At 38.0% G+C, this 21,923-nt stretch overlaps 1 protein-coding gene and 2 long non-coding RNA genes across 5 annotated transcripts; 2 read left to right on the top strand and 1 right to left on the bottom strand.

Moving 5' to 3' along the window:
• Positions 1 to 1,236: 1,236 nt before the first annotated feature.
• Positions 1,237 to 5,904, bottom strand: LOC120780019. Its single transcript, XR_005705789.1, has 3 exons — positions 5,686 to 5,904; positions 1,521 to 1,680; positions 1,237 to 1,456 (listed from the first exon to the last, which is right to left on the bottom strand). It is a non-coding gene; the product is annotated as an uncharacterized LOC120780019 (long non-coding RNA).
• Positions 5,905 to 6,021: 117 nt separating this feature from the next.
• Positions 6,022 to 7,303, top strand: LOC120780017. 3 transcript variants are annotated; one of them, XR_005705786.1, is made up of 3 exons: positions 6,022 to 6,234; positions 6,476 to 6,942; positions 7,002 to 7,303. XR_005705786.1 is itself a non-coding variant. In XM_040112302.1 (2 exons), exons 1-2 carry the CDS (start codon positions 6,071 to 6,073, stop codon positions 6,669 to 6,671), a joined length of 360 nt encoding a protein of 119 aa, XP_039968236.1. In that variant the 5' UTR covers positions 6,022 to 6,070; the 3' UTR covers positions 6,672 to 6,944. The 3 variants fall into 3 exon arrangements, 1 of the variants encoding a protein (XP_039968236.1); XR_005705787.1 differs by having other exon boundaries at positions 7,005 to 7,303; XM_040112302.1 differs by lacking the exon at positions 7,002 to 7,303 and having other exon boundaries at positions 6,476 to 6,944.
• Positions 7,304 to 10,375: 3,072 nt separating this feature from the next.
• LOC120780018 lies at positions 10,376 to 11,379 on the top strand. Its single transcript, XR_005705788.1, has 3 exons — positions 10,376 to 10,646; positions 10,730 to 10,924; positions 10,995 to 11,379. It is a non-coding gene; the product is annotated as an uncharacterized LOC120780018 (long non-coding RNA).
• Positions 11,380 to 21,923: the final 10,544 nt, after the last annotated feature.

Raw genomic sequence — 21,923 nt, forward strand, 5'->3', positions numbered from 1 at the left:
TATTGCTGAGAAGAGTTTTCGAGTGTTATTTTCCCGTAAATACAAGTAAAGACGTCCAATTGTTTCAACGGTTTCAAGAGAATTGTGGAAAATATTGATAAAAACACTTTTTAAAGACTTGCTACAAAACAATTAATTAAAATTACGTTTACGTTACGTTGCTGAATGATGTACGTAGATACTTTTTTAAATTTTTGTAAGCAAGAGATGAAAAAGAAAATTGTTAGAGGATGACTATAGGGAATCATTGGAATTGACGTCTATATGTCAAGGAGCAAATAACGGCATAAAATTTCGTGTACCAGGTCCCACTCCATCATGCGGATAGTCTAAGGGTAATATATTGCTGAAAGATCTACGATTGAAACAGTTCAAACTATGGACTATGAAGAGAATTTCAAGAAGCAAGTATATGCGCATTTATTATAAGATTCTACGTTAAGCTTTTGGTTTAACTGCACCAATCCGTCTAAAAGCACCTCTTCAAGATTTATCTTTTATTAAAGAAATTCCTCATGGCCATTTTGAGGGAGAACTTCGGAGAACACCATCTCAAGAAATGGACCCGTAAGTTGGCCACCAAGATCATGCGATTTAACGCCTTTAGACTATTTTTTTGTGGGGCTACGTCAAGTCTAAAGTCTACAGAAATAAGCCAGCAACTATTCCAGCTTTGGAAGACAACATTTCCGAAGAAATTCGGGCTATTCCGGCCGAAATGCTCGAAAAAGTTGCCCAAAATTGGACTTTCCGAATGGACCACCTAAGACGCAGCCGCGGTCAACATTTAAATGAAATTATCTTCAAAAAGTAAATGTCATGAACCAATCTAACGTTTCAAATAAAGAACCGATAAGATTTTGCAAATTTTATGCGTTTTTTTTAAAAAAAAAGTTATCAAGCTCTTAAAAAATCACCCGATATTATTATTCATGTAAGAACTATTCAATACAGTGAAAATTTCATTTACGAATAAAAGCGAAAAAGTTTTTGTCGGTATAAGAATACAAGGGATTGTCCTTGAGATTTAATTTTGAATATGTTCATACAAATAAATTACATTGGATAAAATAACAGGTTAAAGGCTTTCTCAATGTCTATTTTCGGACAGGCCAATGTGTATGCTAAATGGAGATGTGCGCTTAATAGAGCGTCCATTTAATACAGCTTTCACTGTATTTTTTATTTATAAATTCCTTTACTATCCTATCTTCTAAGTTGGTTCGAACTGGACACAGTGAGTGAAATTTTGATAAAATCGGTTCAGTAGTTTAGAGGTCCATCGCGGACAAACAACTAGACACGTAATTTCTTAAATACGCAAGTTTGTGAATTCAAATGAGGTGGTTGAGTTTTTGTGCCGTCCTGGGGAATTTTCGAAACATCCAGGTTTAACAACAATTATAGTTGATCCTTTTCCTTCGGCTTTTGGAAACTTTAACGATCCAAACGGAAACTATAGTTATAAGAAAAGATAAGTACAATTTGCAGTTTTTAACAAAAAATCCATTAGCACTTACCCGCGTTTATTTTGTTGAAAACATATTATTTTTCCCCTGAAAACAGCAATCCTAACAAAACGTGTGCTAATATTTTTGCATTGCCGTTTTGTTTTGATCACTCAGCTGTTCTCCTTTTGTTTCTCCTTTTCCGTTTTCCCTTTGATTTTGGCATTGCCAACTACAAAAAATATAAGCAAGGTTTTAGGGGCAGTGACTGAACATACTTATTGTCAGTAGCTTCCAACTATTTTCTCATTGAGGTATGGCCTCTGAGAACAGTAGTGGATGCAACTCTCAGAATCCATTTAGAAGGAACTCAAAAATTATGAGAAAGCCTCCTAACGGAAAAACTGAGATATCAACCGCTGCTGGATCAAAAAGAGCATGCGAAAATGCCAACCACATAACTGAAGGTGGCAAACTCTCGGAAATAATATTAAGTAGCGAAACTACCCAAAACTTTAACCAGTTGGGTAGTAAAATAAAAGAACTCGAGAACATGATGGCTGGCCAAAGGCACATAAACCAGGCAATGCGCGACCTAGTAAGCAACATAGTGGCGCTATGAAAGGCGGAAACCTACACAAAAGGATTATGGTAGGGAAAGCATCCCAGGTTTCCCCAATGGCTAAGGAGGTAAATACCCCGAAAAAAATGCGTTAGACAATAGGCTTTTTACCTCCCACTAAACTCAGCGCAGGCGAAGCTTGGGTGGACGATCGAGGCCAGACGACATCATACTTACGAAGAAGGATAGGATACGCGGATATTCTCCGGAAAATCCGGTGACAGTGGCTTAGAGGAATTGGGCTCAAGCGTCACGTACATAAGAAAAACGTTGAAAGGAGACCTGCTATTAAAGCTGAAAAACCAAGCGGATAAGAGAGCCGAAGCGTTCCATAGTGCCCTAGAAGGAGTGGTCGGTGAAATGGCCGTGATACACCCCAAAAGCCACAACGTCATGAATATGTGCAAGGATTTGGATGAAATAACTTCTCCAGAAGAAATTTGCGAAACTTTACAAAAAGAGTGTGGAATAGAAAATCTGGGGAAAATAAATGTTAAGAATATGCGAAAGATCCGAAGCGGTACTCAAATAGCTGTCTTATGCCTGCGCACCCAGGACGCCAAGACTGCGCTCAAGGTAGGCAAAATAATGATCGGGTGGTCTGTATGTTGCCTCCAGGAATACTCCCCTATTCCCCGTTGCTTCAGTTGTTTCCATCTGGGGTACATGGCGCACAAATGTTCCAACCCCGTGGACATGTCGTCTCTATGTACACGTTGTGGAGCCGGTGGACATGTAGCGAAGTCATGTACTAACGCTCCAAGCTGCATGCTTTGCAAAGGAGCACACTCAGCCTTGAGTACTACGTGCCCCAAATATCTTGAGATGGCGAAATCATTAGGGAAATGAGGATAATACAATTAAACTTAAATCATTGCGCAGCAGCACAAGAGCTACTAAAACATGCAGTATTTGAAAAAAACATTGATGTCGCCTTAACCAACCAGAGGCAAATCACCAATTATAATCGCAGGCGACTTCAATGCGTTGTCGACCGCTTGGGGTAGTAGGCGCATAAACCATCGTGGGCGTCTGATACTTGAATTCCTCGGCCAAACGAATCTTACGATCTTGAATAGCGGAACGCAAAATACTTTTCAAAAGGGAAACAAAGGCTCTATAATCGACCGCATGTTTGCCAACGACGCTCTTAGCAGGCGCATTAAGTGGGCGGTGAAGGACATATTTACATATGGTGACCACATGGCTATCATTGCTGAAGTCTCTTATGCCGGAGGAACGGAACGCCGCAGCAGGAGTACATGCCAAAAACGAACCTGGAAAAAAAACGATTTTGATGCCGAACTCTTTGAGATGGTCTGGAGTTCAGCAAATATACAAGGCGAAGACGCCATGTACTTGGTATCCTCAGTGCGAAAAGAATTGTTCACAGCATGCGACGCAACCATGCGTAGGACAGTACACCACAACAACCAGACGACAGCGTATTGGTGGAATGAAGAAATAGCTGGACTTAGAAAGCTCTGCCATTCAGCGAGACGCCGCCTACAACGTAATCAACGGGAAGAAAATGAAAGCAGTCTCAGACAAATATTCAAAAGTCAGAAGAAGCTTCTAAAATCAGCCATTGGCCGCAGTAAAAAGAAGTCTTTTGAAAAACTCTGTGAGGACCCAAACGAAGACCCCTGGGGAACAGCATACAAAATCTGTATGTCTATATTCAAAAAAAAAAGACACAACAACCCAAATCCTTTATGAGAAATATCGTCGAAACTTTGTTTCCAAAACATCACACTATTTCTTATGCTAAGCCCCGAACTGAAGTCGTTGAACCACCACTGCTAGTTAGTGAAGAAAAAATGTTGGCCATAAAATTAAAAGCAGCAAATGGCAAATAGCCCACGGAAAGTCCAGCGTTTGGTTCTGCTCCCTAAACCAAAAAAGCCTCTAGAGGAACCTTCATCATACCGATCTCTGTGCATGCTTGACACTATTGGCAAAGTATATGAAAGCATAGTAAGAAATCGCTTGGAGTTAGTAATCTAGAAAGCCGGCGGATTATCAGAAAGACAATACGGCTTTCTGAAAAAGAGTCCCCATTGACGCATTACATGATGTCGTTGACACCGCGAAATGCGCAGTAAATGGCAAACGATGGAAAGGCGGTACACCCTGGCTGATCACCCTGGATGTGAAGAATGCCTTCAACTCACCAAAGTGGGCAAACATAATCAAGCCTCTGTATGAAATGCGCGCTCCTCAATACCTTATGGAAATTGTTATAAGTTATTTTGAACACAGGCGACTTTTATTCGATACAGATGAAGGCACCAAGAGTTACTCTATCTCGAGTGGAGTACCGCAAGGCTCGGTACTTGGCCCCCTTTTATGGAACATAATGTATGATGGGGTACTAAGGAGACACCAACCGAAAGCTATTAAATTAGTTGCATATGTAGACGACCTTATTGTGGTAGCAGTTGCTAAACACCTCGATGACCTCCGGAGAAAATGCAACGAGTGCATAAAAGGTCTGCGCCAATGGTTCTCCTCAATGAGTTTAGAACTGGCGGAGCAAACCACTGAAGTCTTGCTCATAAGTACAAGAAAAGTGGAGGAAAGTATATTTCTCACCATAGGGGAGTGCGAGATTCATTCACAGCCACACCTAAAATATTTGGGAGTAATAGTAGACTCAAGGCTCAAACTTAAGGACCACCTCGAATACACTGCAGGTAAAGCGAACAAAGTCCTGAATGCCTTATCAAGAATGATGGCAAATAAAGGCTGCGAGCGTTCCAGCCGGCGTTTCTTACTCGCAAAGGTAATGAGATCGGTTTTATTATATGTGGCTCCAATATGGATCCAGGCGCTAGAGCATCAAAGCACATGCCAGACAAATAAACACAGTGCACAGGCTGTCGGCACTAAGAGTTATCAGTGCTTTCCGAACAATTTCAAGCGAGGCTGCTGAAATAATAGCCAGTATGATGTCCATTGACATCCAGGGTGACGAATACGAGCGAGTGTACAAATTATCAGAGCCAACTACAGGAGCCAAAAGAAGAGAGAGAGTGAAAAGCTTAACAATATGACAGCAGCGTTGGCAAACCTTACTCAAAGGACGGTGGACCTACAGACTCATATCGGATGTCCATTCATGGATCGACAGACGACATGGGGACCTGGATTTCCACCTAACCCAAAGATTAAGTGGACATGGATGCTTTAGAAGCTATCTCTATAGATTCCAGCGCGACATTAGTCCGAATTGTTCGTCGTGTTCAGAGTACTGTGAAGACTCTAAGCGTGTTTTCTTATTGCCCGCGCTTTATAAGTGCAAGGGAAAAACTTAAAACTACACTCGGTGGTACATAGTTTTACGGTGGAAAATTTGACGACACTCATTTGTCAGTCCACTGAGAACTGGAGAGCTGTCAGCGGAGCGGCAGCCTCAATCATGACAAAACTGAGACACTTAGAGAAGATTAGGCGTCCGTCAGTCCGTGCCATAGAAGAGACTTAAATGTCTTATCACTCCCACGAAGTAATACTTAATCAGGTGGTTCCGTGGGAGAGTCTGGAGTTGGGAGTAAGATAGATTTAGCGGATTAAAGTTCCGCACTCCGACTTTTGATGCTTCCCCCTACTTACTTGAAGTGAAACTTCTTTACGCGCGCTTGGCTTGGGGAGTAAGCTGATGAACGCGTTACGAAAAGTGTGATCAGGCGAGGCGAACGGTAATTAGTAGACAAGCGTCAGCAGTGCGCGCGCACATTTTTCTTTCTTTCTCTTACAGCTGGGAAATGAAATATGTGTATACTTCAGTCAGTAGTTCGTTTGCGAGTTTACTAGCGTTACGCGAATGGTGATAGTTTGGTTATTTTATTGTTATTTACTGTAATTTCATTGCGTTTTGAACAATTTTATGAATTAATATTGTTAAATACATTCAATATTTTACGTTTAAAGTGAATAAAATTGTAAATTTATTTTAAAGTTTATGTTATGTGAATTTTCGGGTAAATAATAACAAATTATGGAGAAAAGTGACACAGACTCCGAGTATCAAAGCGGTGCTTTAGGACCACCAACTAAGAAGAAATTACGTACGGAAATTGTGCATAAAAAGTGTGTGATAACAGATTCAAGACAAGATTTTAAACCTAGTGAGACCCAATCAATTGATAATGAATCACGAAGGTGAGTACGCATCTCAAACCAGTCACTGGCGTCGTAGCGTCATATGCATTGTTGCTTTGTCCTTGACTATTTTCTCCCTCTACTAATATGCGGCATTCTACTCTCGACATTGGGACGCATTTGATTCTCTGTCCTTTTCTTGCCTCACTTTCTCTTTTTCTCTCGCTTTTTCCTTGTTACTCTTCCGTATTTTAGCCTCACGTTTCTACAATTTAAATTATAAAATACTTATTAATTGTAGAGGTTTACCATTACAAATAATTGGTGACATCGTGATTGAACATGACAATAATCAAATAGAGGTTAATGGTGGAAATCTCACTATAGATCATGTACAAAAACCGAGACAAATGATTGAAGTTAGGTACATTAATTTCGATTTTACTTTTATGATCATTCATAACTCTAATAATAATTTACTACATTTACACAACTGAAATTATGGAATTATAGGTTGAATAAAGCGCCAAAACTTCTGCAGAACGTGGTCGAGAATTCAGAGCACGAAAAGCACTGCTTAAACAACAATGTAAGCAACAACAGGAACCAGATGCAATAGTTGAAATTGCTAATGATACCTCGAATATAGTAACTTCGAACATGGACATTCTATTACGACATATTCGTGAAGTTGATATTTTTCAGTCATCAATTGGTGATATATGTGCTGCTCACTGTGTTTTGGACGATGGAACAAACATCATAATGGTAGTTGTCTACATTTCGCCCAATAACACAGTTAATAATATCATAAAGTTTATATACAGAAGACTTATGATTTATGGTCGAGTAGGTTCTGAAGAACTAGGAGAAAACTATCATACGTTGCCACTAATCTTAGCAGGAGATTTCAATATCAATTTCATCCGAAGATGGACAACTCTTGATAAACTTTCTACGAGATAAATTAGAATTACAAATGAATAATGACCGTAATGAGCCAACTACAAGACATGGACCAACAATCGATGCAGTTTTTTCTAGATTTCGGTCTAATTTTAATTCTAAAATATATGTATCGTATTTCTCGTATCATAAGCCTATTGTCAACCACATTAATTACTGATGTACCCAATAATGAAAATAACGAATAAAACAATGAAAAAAAATAAAAGATCTATGCAAAAATATTAATTTACTAATGAAAACATAAAATCAATTTAAATATTTGTAGGAAATTAATATACTATGTATATGTGCATACATGTACATATATATTGCACACACATATTCATATATATACATATAGATAGAGCGAAAGAAGTTTCACTTCAGTCGTGCGGTCATAAGCACACTCACACGTAAAATATTGAATGTATTGAACAATATTAATTCATAAAATTGTTCAAAACGCAATGAAATTACAGTAAATTACAATAAAATAACCAAACTATCACCATTCGCGTAACGCTAGTAAACTCGCAAACGAACTACTGACTGAAGTATACACATATTTCATTTCCCAGCTGTAAGAGAAAGAAAGAAAAATGTGCGCGCGCACTGCTGACGCTTGCCTATATCCCCCACCAATTACCGTTCGCCTCGCCTGATCACACTTTTCGTAACGCGTTCATCAGCTTAGTTTCACTTCAAAAAAACAAAAAAAAAAAAAAACACGTAATTTTTATATATAAAGATATTACATATATATACTATATATGTACAACGTGGTGTCAGCTTTATTAGCGTTCACTGCACACTTTTTTCAAAGTAATTGCGCAATAAAAATTCACTGCACATTCAGTGGTGTCTGTTTTTGCATTTAGTTTAATTGTTATACTCTTGTAACCTATAGCTACAGAGTATTATAGTTTTGTTCAGCTTGAATGAACTTTGGTAAGCGGGTACCTTAGTACAAAGAAAATTACGAGTTCTTAGAAGGGCGTAATCTGACCACTGCCACGCCCACAAATCGCCATAACTAAGCACTAAATTAAGATATAAAACTGTAATTTGGTAGGTTTGCAGTAGCAAGGGGCATCTGTGGGTGGACATTTTTGAAAAAGTTGCGGTGGCCCGCCCTCTACAGAGTTTAATGTAGACATCTCCTTAACCACCAAAGCTACAATAACCAAACTTTCCAACAGTGGGAAATTGGAGGACACCGGAAGATAGGCCCCCTCAGTCCCCATATAATGGTATTGCTAAAAACTACTAAAAGCGCGATATTTTTCGATTATTATTATCGATTATCGATTATTTTACGAGAAAACTCGATTCTCGAGTAGAATCCGAATCGAGTTTACCATCCCAACTGACAACCATCGCGTGCACATATAATAACCTCCGCAGAATAACCACCACAAAAAAAAACGATTTTTTTTCCATGTAACTTATATGGAAAACAGAAAATTTTAAAGAGGCACCTCTTAGTATTAATATTAAGAGCTCATCTTTTGAGTGACTTTTTTTTACTCATTTCGAAAGTTTTGAGCCTGTTTTTCAGATGAAAAAAAAGGTTGCCTCAAAATGGCACACCCTAATGTACATATATCATTTCTTTGGCACATTTGTCTGTATGTTTACGAAAGCAAACGGGAGCCATATACATATGTACATACATTCATAATAACAAGTGTCGCACACATCTCCGTTGTCGGTCAAACAAAACTGGCGTTTTGTCAAAGAGTCAAGTGCTGAACACATTGAGCGCGACAGACTGCAAGCGACATCTGTCAAATATTAAAATACACACGTTCTTATGGACACAGTTATGTAGTTGTGCAGCTGCCTCAATAACTGTGTCCCTAAAAACGTGTGTATCCTAATATTTGACAGATGTCGTTTGCAGTCTGTCGCGCTCATTGTGTTCAGCACTTGTGTGATGACAGAAAATCCAAGCTGTGCCGAAAAAAATAAACGAATGGCCGCCGATTGTCAACGCTTCCCATGCCGCTGTAACAGCTTTTCCTACAAACGTGCGTAAATATGTATGTATGCATGCGTATGAGCGTGAATACATATTGACGCAGATTTTTGCGAGTCACGGAAAAATATTTTAGAATAGATAAATATTATAAATCGACAACTGCGTTGTTGCCACTTTTCTCACTTCTTTCTGTGAAGAAGCATCAGAAAGTTGTTCCATTTATGATTTTTAATATTTGCCATCGTCGCGAAAAGACGCTTGTGGGCAAAGGCATGCTCGGGGAGATGTTACGGCGTCTGTTTTTATGAAAGAAGCGAGGTCGCTTGTGGATTTTGCGCCTGCGTTTATGAATGAAATCGTTTTTATTGTAAAATTTACTACATTTGTCCTTCGCCAATTTGGCTGCCATATTGGCTTGTGATGCTTCTGTTATTTGAGACAATTGTTTTTGTAGAACAATGTTTCAATTTTTTCTTGGTGACATATTCACATGTGTACGCATATGTATGTTTGTAAGCTTGTGCATTATTTGTTCGGATGTATTTATATATTGTTGTGATAAATTCAATTTCTTTACTAAGAAACATAATACAAAAATATTTATTAGTATAGTATATTATGTAAAAATCCAATAAAATTATTAAATATGCAAGTCCAAATTGGCTATAAATATTACTATTCATGCATTCATACAAAATTGTACTCATATCATAATTATGTTTACATGCCAATATAGAAATGCCGACGGCAAACGCAAAAGTATACATATTTGCATACATTGCGATTGCCTGGTTCAAAGCAAAAATTGAAGCATGAAAATATCACAATGCTGTGGTTGGGAGTATCATCATGGGCATGCATACATATATTTATGTCTTCATATTCTTGAGTATGTGAGACAGAGAACACAATGAAAATATAAGTTCAAGATTTCACTTCTGCCTGCAGTGCAACCCCCCTCGGTTTTTTTTAATGGTTTTTTTTATTCATCAGTGTACAAGCTTTCGGTACACGATTTTCCCGCTACATAACCACGAGTTTTTAAATATCTCAGTAGTAGCAAGCTTGTAAACAAATTGTCGAAATAAAATGAGAATGGTAAATTTTTAATTTTTTTCGGAAAAATCGCCAATTATATTTATGAGAGGAGCTGCACATTTTCCGAAACATTTATCATATTGTTTACGTGCTCGTGGGTTCAGGCCTTGATATCTTTCGAAATATAACAAATATCCTTCAAATGTACACAAGGACCAAACCTTATACTCGAATCGTATGGGCTTACCTTTTATGAGCTGCTAACAACCGTGTTTTTCAAAATATGATATCACACTTTCATCATATGATAGATTTTGAGTGGGATGGAAATTTTTAAGGTATTTATTTTTAGGTGATCTATTATCGGTCGAAGTTTCCACATTTTGTCTTCTTAAATCAATGTCAACAGCCGAAAGTGTGGGTGTTACCTTCCTTAGATTTGATGAGCTGTACGTTGGGTAAGGTGTTGTCTCAACTGAGCAAATCGCATTTGTTTCTTTATCAGGTTAGCCTTATTATTATCATTATTTCCACTTTCATCGAAATCACTGTCGCAACTTAAGCTCACTCCTAAATACAATTTCGCAGTTCGACTTTAGCTGATCGAGGCACAAATTATCTGGGATTCCTCCTGCATCATCATCACCGTGTGTATCGCCATTATTCTCTGGGGGTTAAATAAATATTTTGCTATTTCTTCATCACTATCACTTTCCAGACTTTCAATAAAGTGTAAAAGTTAAAAGTTATTTTTATACTCTCGCAACAAAGTCGCGTTGGAAAGTAAGTAGAATCTAGTGAAATTTCTCGATTGTATTTTAATAATTTTTCCATTTCCTCATACTCATTTCAGCAAGCATATTATGCAGCGACCGTTATTCGCCAAATGCAACGAATGGCACTCAGCAGTAATAGTGGATGTAGTAGTAGTAAGAGTAATATACTACCAACGGGAAATGTAGTATGTAGCGGCAGCGTTGTGACGTCAGAAGAAGCTGAAAGACTTATCAGCAGTAATAGTGAGGAGGCAATTCGCAGAAAAAATGTGAACTCAAGTTCCAACAGCAGCAGCTCTCCACATGAGCTCTCAACTGATTACAATGTATCTATTGCCAATGAACGCAAAGATAACCAACCATTGGGAAGTAATAATTGTAAATGTAGCTCTCCTGCTTGTGTAAATGGCAGTGAAACACACTTGTAAGCCTTTCCAAAATAAAGGGAGATACAATCACTTATAACAGGTTTTAAGTCATATAAGGATAACAAATTCTAGAAATAAATTTTTTTAGAACTTACTTTTGTATAAGTCTGTATTTAGTTGAATGTGGTCAGAACACGCCTTGAAACTTCCATGTAATAACTTAAATTGGAAACGATAAAATTTATCATAAATAATGCATTAGTTAATTAAAATATGAAAATACAGTTATTGATCTAATAACTGCAAGTTTAAATAAAGAGCTACAAAAAATGTGAAATTCTATGCACAATAAAACAGCTATACTTTCAATCTTCGTGGTAATAATCGGTGTTAACAATAAATAATATACATACATACCAACAGATCCTGTTCCGTGTTGCTGTAGCTATGGTATACAATTAATACTATTATAATCTACTGAAAATTAATAATGAGAGAAATTTGGTTGGTTTGAATGCCAAAGTAATTCTCTACTTTATTGCTAATCTTAAATATAATATAAGTTAATTCTATGATCAGTGCTCGCGTCTTTGTTGTAGCTATTCCACGAAACGCTTGTCAGTTTATGTTGATTATGCAGGTGCGCCAAATGCTGCCAATACAATTATCTTCATATTGTTGTAAATCCTCCTTAAATTTCGTTTTCTTATAAGTTATTTTATCAACAATATTTCGTTTTATTTAATACAAATTTCCATTTGTCTTGCATTTGGTATTGGTTGTACCTGAATTGTTTGGTATATTTCTTTTCCAAATTGAGGAAACTTTACTAATATTACATATCTTCATCTGTAATAATACCTTCACTTAACAAGTTGTTTTGGCTAGTCATTATGATTCCTTTTATTCTAATTACATTTGTTTCAATATAAATTACATTTTCTAGTAATTGATTGTCGCATGTTTGTTTCGTTACAGCTTTAAGTTCTGAGTTGATTCTCTTCATATATTCTATTTCATTGCCAAAATTTTCAGTAATATTCTGTTGTTTATTAATTTTAATACTCTCGCAACAAAGTTGCTAAGGAGAGTATTATAGTTTTGTTCACATAACGGTTGTTTGTAAGTCCTAAAACTAAAAGAGTCAGATATAGGGTTATATATATCAAAGTGATCAGGGTGACTAGTAGAGTTGAAATCCGGATGACTGTCTGTCCGTCCGTCCGTGAAAGCTGTAACTTGAGTAAAAATTGAGATATCATGATAAAACTTGGTACGCGTTTTTCTTGGCTCCATTAGAAGGTTAAGTTCGAAGATGGGCAAAATCGGCCCACTGCCACGCCCACATAATGACGGAAACCGAAAACCTATAAAGTGTCATAACTAAGCCATAAATAAAGATATTAAAGTGAAATTTGGCACAAAGGATCGCATTAGGGAAGGCATATTTGGATGTAATTTTTTTGGGAAAGTGGGCATGGCCCCGCCCTCTACTAAGTTTTTTGTACATATCTCGGAAACTACTATAGCTATGTCAACCAAACTCTATAGAGTTGTTTCCTTCAAGAATTTCCATATACAGTTCAAAAATGGAAGAAATCGGGTAATACCACGCCCACCTCCCATATAAAGGTTATGTTGAAAATCACTAAAAGTGCGTTAACCGACTAACAAAAAACGTCAGAAACACTAAATTTTACTGAAGAAATGGCAGAAGGAAGCTGCACCCAGGCTTTTAAAAATTGAAAATGGGTGTGGCGTCGCCCACTTATGGACCAAAAACCATATCTCAGGAACTACTTGACCGATTACAATGAAATTCGGTACATAATATTTTCTTAACACCCTGATGACATGTACGAAATATGGGTGAAATCGGTTCACAACCACGCCTTCTTCCAATATAACGCTATTTTGAATTCCATCTGATGCCTTCTCTGTATAATATATACATACATTAGGAACCAGTGATGATAGCGGAATAAAACTTTACACAAATACGGTATTTGAAAAATATGTAAATGACGGATAATGAAATCTCGATTATCACTTTATCATGCGAAAGTATAAAATGTTCGGTGACACCCGAACTTAGCCCTTCCTTACTTGTTTTTTTTTTACTTTTTTATTACTAAACCATTGACAATGTAAATGTCCATGTAATGCCGTACGTGACCATTTGGTAACACACATGCTCAATTATAATACAAAAAAGTAAAGAAGAAATATAAGTATCATAAAATATTTGTATACACATATCTTATAGCACTATTTATCATTACAAATATCACAAGCAGGTTTGGTTAAAATTTACACAGAAAAATACATTTTGCAACTATCCTCATACGAGTATAACTCATTTCGCACATTTTTCACAGCTTATTTTTTTTCAACTCCGAAACAGACGCTTCTCATTACACACGCAGTTCACAAATGGTTTTCGGCTATGCCAATATGCTACCAGGAGTCCGTTTTAATGAAAATAAGGCTTAAGTCCCATGGGTGTGTGATTAGGGTGCGTAATTTTTTCCCGCTAGAGTGGCTTGTATATGTAGAGAAAAACTTAGCTAATTTAAACAATTGCTAATAGAAAAAGATCCTCTCTGAGTTTCAGTACAATCAACAACAAATATCAGAAAATATTATTTTCGAATTTAAATTGTATATCTCACACATTGACCGACATTCTCGGTAAAAAGTCAGTCATAGGCACTGGGGTCCACATTTTTGTCATATGGGGACTTGAATAAATACTGTCCGATTTTGATGATTTTTAGACTTGTAAAGACAATGATTTCGGAAAGGTTTATCCCAATATATTGATTGAAGTTTGTATATTGTAAATTGAAAAAAATCAGATGAAAGTTAAAGTTGTATTATAGAGGTTGGGCGGGGTTATGAACCGATTTCACCTATTTTCACACTGTCGCAAGAGGTATTACAAAATTTATCCTTTTAAATTTTGGTCATATTACTGGAAAGCCATTCGTTCGTTGTTCTAAAAATACAGGTTTGTATCTTAATTTGCAGCCTATCTGCAATACCGTCCTTCCGATTTGGCCAAGGAACATGCGTAATAAGTGGCATCCAACTCATCTTGCCATCTTGATCATTTATATATATATGTATATTAGGGTGATTCAAAAAAATTTTTTTTTTTTTTTTTTCAATTGGTACTCGCAAAAATAGGTTCCTAGACACCTCTAAGAAAACCCCTCCAAATATGAGTTTTTAATTGTAACGGTAAGGTCCTCCGCCTAACGGTTTTCTATTTTTTCTTATTATCAGATAGAAAAATTTATATCTCGCTTCCAACTACTTGAAAAAATATCTTGTTAATTAGGTTTTGTAGGAAATTGAATGCTCTAAAATATGGTCTCTTATGATTTTTTCGTAAACCCAACCGTTTAAAAGATATTAACGGTTGAAATTTGACTATTTTTGGAAAAATTCTTTATTTCTTATTAATTTTATAACTCAATGAAAAAAATTATTATGAATGATGAAACACATAGTTTTGTAGGAAATTTACTGCTCTATAAAAATGGTCTACGATGATATTTCGATTAAGTTAAGCGTTTACGAGATATTCATCGTCAAACATCAATGCATATTAGGGTGGATCAAAAAAAAAAAAAAATTTTTCGTTTGGTACTCTGAAAAAATAGGTTCCTAGACACCTCTAAGAAAGCCTCTCCAAAAATCTATTCATAATAATTTTTTTTTCATTGAGTTATAAAATTCATAAGAAATACAAAATTTTTCCAAAAATAGTCAAATTTCAACCGTTAATATCTTTTAAACGGTTGGGGTTATGAAAAAAAAAAATCATAAGGGACCATATTTTAGAGCATTCAATTTCCTACAAAACCTAATTAACAAGATATTTTTTCAAGTAGTTGGAAGCGAGATATAAATTTTTCTATCTGATAATAAGAAAAAATGAAAATGTCTAGGAACCTATTTTTGCGAGTACCAATTGAACAAAAAAAAAATATTTTTGAATCACCCTAATGTATATAACTCCATATTTATTTCGATTCTTCTCTCTTCTTTATTGGCGTAGACACCGCTTACGCGATTATAGCCGAGTTAACAACAGCGCGCCAGTCGTTTCTTCTTTTCGCTACGTGGCGCCTATTGGATATTCCAAGCGTAGCCAGGTCCTTCTCCACCTGGTCCTTCCAACGGAGTGGAAGTCTTCCTCTTCCTCTGTTTCCCCCGGCGGGTACAGCGTCGAATACTTTCAGAGCTGGAGTTTTTTCGTCCATTCGGACAACATGACCTAGCCAGCGTAGCCGCTGTCTTTTAATTCGCTGAACTATGTCAATGTCGTCGTATATCTCGTACAGCTCATCGTTCCATCGAATGCAATATTCGCCGTGGTCAACGCGCAAAGGACAGCGTTTGAATAGCTCAGCCGGCAATCCATCGGCCCTCGCCGCTTTGTTGTTCTTCAGGCGGGTAATTGCTATTCGAACTTCTTCATGGTCGGGTAATGGAATGTCTGCTCCATCGTCATCGATTGGGGAATCGGGTTCGCCTTCTCCTGGTGTTGTACGTTCACTGCCATTCAGCAGGCTGGAGAAGTGTTCCCTCCATAATTTAAGTATGCTCTGGGCATCGGTGACTAGATCACCTTTGGGGGTTCTACAAGAGTATGCTCCGGTCTTGAAACCTTCTGTAAGCCGCCGCATTTTTTCGTAGAATTTTCGAGCATTACCCCTGTCGGCCAGCTTATCAAGCTCTTCATACTCACGCATTTTGGCCTATTTCGTTTTCAGTCTGCAAATGCGTCTCGCTTCCCTCTTCAACTCTCGGTATCTATCCCATCCCGCACGTGTTGTGGTCGGTCGTGACGTTGCGAGGTAGGCAACGTTACCAGCTGTTTTTTTGCATTCTCCGGTTGCAGCTGTACGTAAGGAGTTTGAAATGCCGTCCCACAGTTCCCCTATTCCGAGTTGTTGACGAGTTCTCTCGGAGAGTAGGAGTGCAAGCCGAGTAGAAAATCGCTCGGCTGTCTGTTGTGATTACAGCTTCTCGACGTCGAGCCTTCCTTGTGTTTGTTGACGTAAGTTTTTTGCTGCACAGAGGCGGGTGCGGATCTTGGCTGCAACAAGATAGTGGTCTGAATCGATGTTAGAGCCTCGGAGCGTACGAACGTCTAGAACACTAGAGACGTGTCTTCCGTCTATCACAACATGATCGATCTGGTTGGTGGCCATATTTCGGGCCCCGGCGAAGTCGATCAGCCTCAACCCATTTCGGGACGTTTCGTGGTGGAGCTGAATTTACCGACCGTAGTGCCAAATATACCTTCTTTGCCCACCCTGGCGTTAAAGTCGCCAAGCACGATTTTGACATTGTGACGGGAGCAGCTCTCATAAGTGCGCTCCAAGCACTCATAGAAGGCATCTTTGGTCACATCGTCCTTCTCCTTCGTCGGGGCGTGGGCGCAAATCAGCGATATGTTGGAGAACCTCGCTTTGATGCGGATTGTGGCTAGACTTTCACTCACCGGAGTGAATGATAGTACTCGGCGACGGAGTCTCTCTCCCACCACGAATCCCACACCAAACTTGCGCTTTTTTATATGGCCACTGTATTAAATGCCACAAGGACCTACTCGTCTCTGTCCTTGTCCCGTCCATCGCATTTCTTGGACGGCGATGATATCAGCCTTCACGAGGACATCAACCAGCGTCACCTTCCCAATTAAGGGGCCAGACATTCCAGGTGCATGCCCAAATATCGTAGTCCTCATTTCGTTTGCCATGGTCGTCATCAAAAGGGCGGTCTCTCATCCGAGGCTGATTGTGAATTTTCATTGGCAGCGCACAACCCTGCGGATGGGATGTTTTGCCTTCTCACTTTAGCTCATCTTTAAACGGCTGTTCTTAGGCTACCCAGAGGATGCTGGAGGAGCTGCTTGAGTCATATGTAAAAGAATCGTTTCTAGCCACTCCCAAGTGAATGGCGATCAGGGAATTTTCCTCACTTCTACACATGACTCCATCCTCCTCCTTCGATTAGTTTTAGGTAACACAAACAACCGTTAAGTAAACAAAAATGTTATACTCTGTAGAAACAAGAGTATAAAAATGTTGCGTAAAAATTTAACATTCGTTGTCGAAATATTATGCTTAATTTAGTTGATACGTCTTTTATTAAGATATATACTTTTTTGATTTGATAGTTTTTTTTAATATCCAATTTGTAATCAAAATTACATTTATTAGCAACGCCTCGCAGAGTAACACCCTTGTCCAACGCCTGTCCGTCTGTCTGTAGATATACGAGATGCGTTCCAAAGTAAACAGGACTTAAAAAAAAATACAGAACAAATGGTTTTTTCGGCAAAATCAATTTATTTTTTTAAAATAGTCTCCTTCTGTTTCAATATAGATTTTTGCACGGTCCAAGAGCATGTCGAACGAGTGATTTAGCTCGTTGGCCAATATGGCCGCCAGTATGCTGGTGCAAGCCTTGTATATGGCCTCTACGTCTGCATAACGCTTTTCTTTCATGGGCAAAGGCATTTTTCCGAAAAGGAAGAAGTCGCACGGTGCCATATCAGGTGAATACGGGAAGTGGTTAATGGTTAAAATGTGATTTTTGGTCAAATAATCGGTCACAAGCGTCGATCGAGGAGAGCAATTTTTGGTCGTCAGTCAATTTATGCGGAACAAACCGTGCACACACCTTTCGTAAACCCGAATGTTCGGTCAAAATGCAATACATCGATGTTTTGGAGATGTTCAATTCCATTTCTATGAATTTCAATGATGATTTCGGCTGATTTTTGATGAACGCACAGTTTCGATGAAATTTCCGGTGATCACGGATTTTGATAGGCCTATCGTCATTTATGTCCTCCGACCACTTTGAAAACGTTAAAATCACTCGAGCACTCTGCATACGGGATAGGCAATCATCGCCATAAACTTGTTTCATCAATTGAAACGGTTCGGTAAAAGTTTTACCAATTTTAAAACAAAATGTACTGTTGGGTCTTTGTTCGAAGCTCATTTCCGCACCGATAACACAAACATACTGACACTTAAAACGCAATAACTTCACTTCCAATCAATGAAATGTCATGAAATTCTCACTGGTCAATCGATAAAGATAGCAGATTCTGTTTACTTGGGAACGCACCTTGTATATAAGCGAACTAGTCTCCTATTTTATGAGATATCGCTGTGAAGTTTGCACACGTTCTTTTCTACCCAAGTATCTGCTCACTTAGGACCACTATAGCTGTCGTACAAACGGAACCATTAAAATTAAGTTCTTGTATGAAAACTTTTTTAGGATATTCTAGCTCTAAAGTAACCAAAATTGATTCGTTTGACACTGCAAATATTCTAAGTGATAAATCGATACCCAACTTATGTATGTGTTCGCATTAATGCAACTAGTAAATGATATTATTATTATTACATTTATTAGGAAAAATATACAGGCTATTAAACCTAATGATAAGGAGGAGTACGAGCAGCTTTGGCCATCGACTCCGATATTATAACAAATCTAAATATTTTCAAAAGATGGTGTTTTTAACAGTGTTTGATATTGAGCAGAAATAAAGTGTTTATGCCTAATACTCTCTAAAGCTGGACAGGTGCGTAAGATGTGATCCACGGAGAGTGTGTTGGAGCAGAAGGGGCAAGATGACTTAGGATTTCCGGTGAGTAGGTGCTGATGTGTGATTTGTGTCTGGCCGATTCTTAGACGTGTAAATACGGTTGCTTGCAGTCGTAATATATTGCTAGGGTAGTAAATTTTATTTCGAAGTGGGGTTGCAGTTTTTGTACGGGTGTTGGAAATTTCTCCAGTCCGCGCGTCTTCTTTCCTCTACATGCTTTTGTAACAGTTTTCTAAGATCATTTTCGTCATGTAACTCATGGAGTAAAGTCGGTGCTGACTCAAAGTACTTTGCGGCATTGTCTGCATGCTCGTTTCCAGCAATTCCGATGTGGCCTCTTACCCAGAGCAAAGCTATTTTTCGTTTGTTTTTGATGCATATGTCTCGAATTTTTGATATAATTGTAGAGTTATTGCGTATATTACGGATTGCATTTAGACAAGAAAAGCTGTCAGAGCAGATTACGAACTTGCCTTTTTGTCGGGTGGTATATTCTAAAGCTTTGTGGATGGCAAAAGCCTCAGCAGTGAAAACAGATGAATGAGAAGGAAGAGTTCCACCGTTCCACAGTTTTTTGAAATTATGCAATGAGGTATCTATAGTGACTTCGTTTATTAGCCATTCCGGTTGAATGTTCATTTTGCTCGTCTTGGATGGTAGAAGTATGTTTATGGCTGTGCCATACCCAAGACAGCTTTGAAGCGTGGACTTAAGCTGGAATTTTTTTTGTGTCTTGCGGCTTTTCTAAGCATTTTATGAAGATCAGCGTTCGGCGAATTTAGCAGTTTTGGAAGTAGTTGGACCGTCGTTTTGTAAACTCTCTCTTTTATTGATGGTAGACCACTTTCACCTAAGATGCTTTTTACTGGTGATGTAGGAAACGCATTTATGCTACGGCGAATCGCAGCATGGTTTGGAGCCTCCAATTGCTTTATATTTGTGTTGGCACACCATCCATAAATCGGTAAGCCATAATCGACTTTAGGGAGTATTATAGCTCTTGTAATGTTAATTAGAGTATTTGTGTGTATAAATGAACACCTACTAGATAAGTGTTTAATTATATTGAGCCTTTTGAAAAGGTTTTTTCGAAGACTAAGACATTGGTATAATTAGAATATTTGTATGTATAAATGAACGCCTACTAGATAAGTATTTAATTATATTGAGCCTTTTGAAAAGTTTTTTTCGAAGACTAAGACATTGGTACTTAAAATTGAAATGGAGATAGATGCTCCGGTGCGGGCACCCCATTTTTTAAATTCTAAAAGTATTTTTTGAAAAGCTTCGTTAATTTTCAGTGGGTCTTTTAAATTAGTATAAATAATAACGTCATCCGCGTAAATAGTTAGCTTAATGTTCTTAATATTTAAACAAATGTCGGTAAGTTTATCGAAAGCAATAATAAATAAAATTACAGAGAGCGGGGAGCCTTGAAAAATTTGGGAAAATATATTATTGACTCGAACTCGAAACTGACGATGTGTCATGAAGGCCTTTACTATCATAAAAACTTTAGGATCAACCTTCCAGGCTGCGAGTTGGCTCAGCACTGCGTGAAGTCCTACGCGATCGAACGCTTTTTCGAAATCGGTGGACAAGATTGTGGCATGGTTTTTGGTTGCAACAGTGTTAGAAACAAAATGCTGTAGCTGGATAAGTGAGTCAATAGTACTGCGCTTGTTCCTAAATGCGGTTTGATTTTGCTTGATGTGCTTGTTTTTTGTAACGAACCAAATTAATCTTTTTGCAATAATTTTTTCGAAAATTTTGCTGAGGCAGGAAAGCAAAGAAATTGGTCTGTAGGAAGAAGGCAAGTCGGCAGGCTTATTTGGTTTAATAATGGGTACGACCGTCGCTATTCGCCAAGGGTGTGGGTATGAACCTTTTTCAAAAATGCTATTATATAGTGAAAGTAGTCTTTGTTTGGCTATTGGGGGCAGATTTGAGAGCATGGGGTACGATATGCGATCGATACCCGGCGTTTTGCCTTTTGCGCGTGGAAGTGCTGATATCAATTCACAGAGTGTGATTTTATTTTCTACGCAAGTCGCAGACACAGACAGACCTTGTGGGGCGTACACCATGGAAAACCAGTGTTGCTTTTCCCTGACATATTCCTCACAAAAATTGTCATCGTTGGAGTATCGAGCCTAAAGTTGAGCGAATGTATCAGCGATTTCTTCAGAGTTGGTCAGGACTTTATTATTTGTTTGAATAGCTGTGACAGGAGTGTGGGGAATGCCAGTTATACGTTTTATGTCAGACCAAATCCTTTTTGGGGTTGAAGAAGGATTAATTTGTGAGGTAAAATCTTCGAAATTTCTCCTCTTTGCAGCCTTAACCGCTCTTTTAAAACACGCGTTAGACTTTTTGTAGTTGGTAAGGTTAGTGTCGGACATAGAATTTTTGAAAACCTTCCAATATTTATTTTTCTGGTCACGAAGATATTTAAGATCGGCGTTCAACCAAATTGGAAAGTCCTTAGCAAGCTTCTTTTGAGATTGGGGTATCGATTTGTTGGCTGCAGAGCGTATGATTTTGGTAATAGAGGCACTTTCTTGATTGATATTGTCGATTGGCGAGCTTTTAATATTTTTTGTGATCTCTGCTTGAAATAAATCCCACTTAGCGAAATCTGTTTTGAATATGGGGCGGTGGTTATATTTGATAGGGTGGAGGTTGGTTTGAACAGTGATAGAGATGGGGAAATGGTCGCTGCCTTTCAGATCAGTGGAAATATCCCATTTAATTCTGGGGGAAAGTTGAGGGGAAGCTAAAGACAAGTCGACGTGAGTTAATGTTGAATGGGTTGAAAAATGAGTAGGGGATCCATTATTTAATAACACCAAGTGATGATTTAATATGAAATTTTCAATTATTAATCCTCTGGCATTAGATTTTTGTGAGCCCCACAGATGGTTCCAGGCATTAAAACCGCCAGTCCACAAAATGGGGGTGGGTAATTGCTGAAATAAGTTTCTTAAGTC

The sequence above is a fragment of the Bactrocera tryoni genome, unplaced genomic scaffold (genome assembly GCF_016617805.1).
Source record: "Bactrocera tryoni isolate S06 unplaced genomic scaffold, CSIRO_BtryS06_freeze2 scaffold_120, whole genome shotgun sequence".
NCBI lineage: Eukaryota > Metazoa > Arthropoda > Insecta > Diptera > Tephritidae > Bactrocera > Bactrocera tryoni.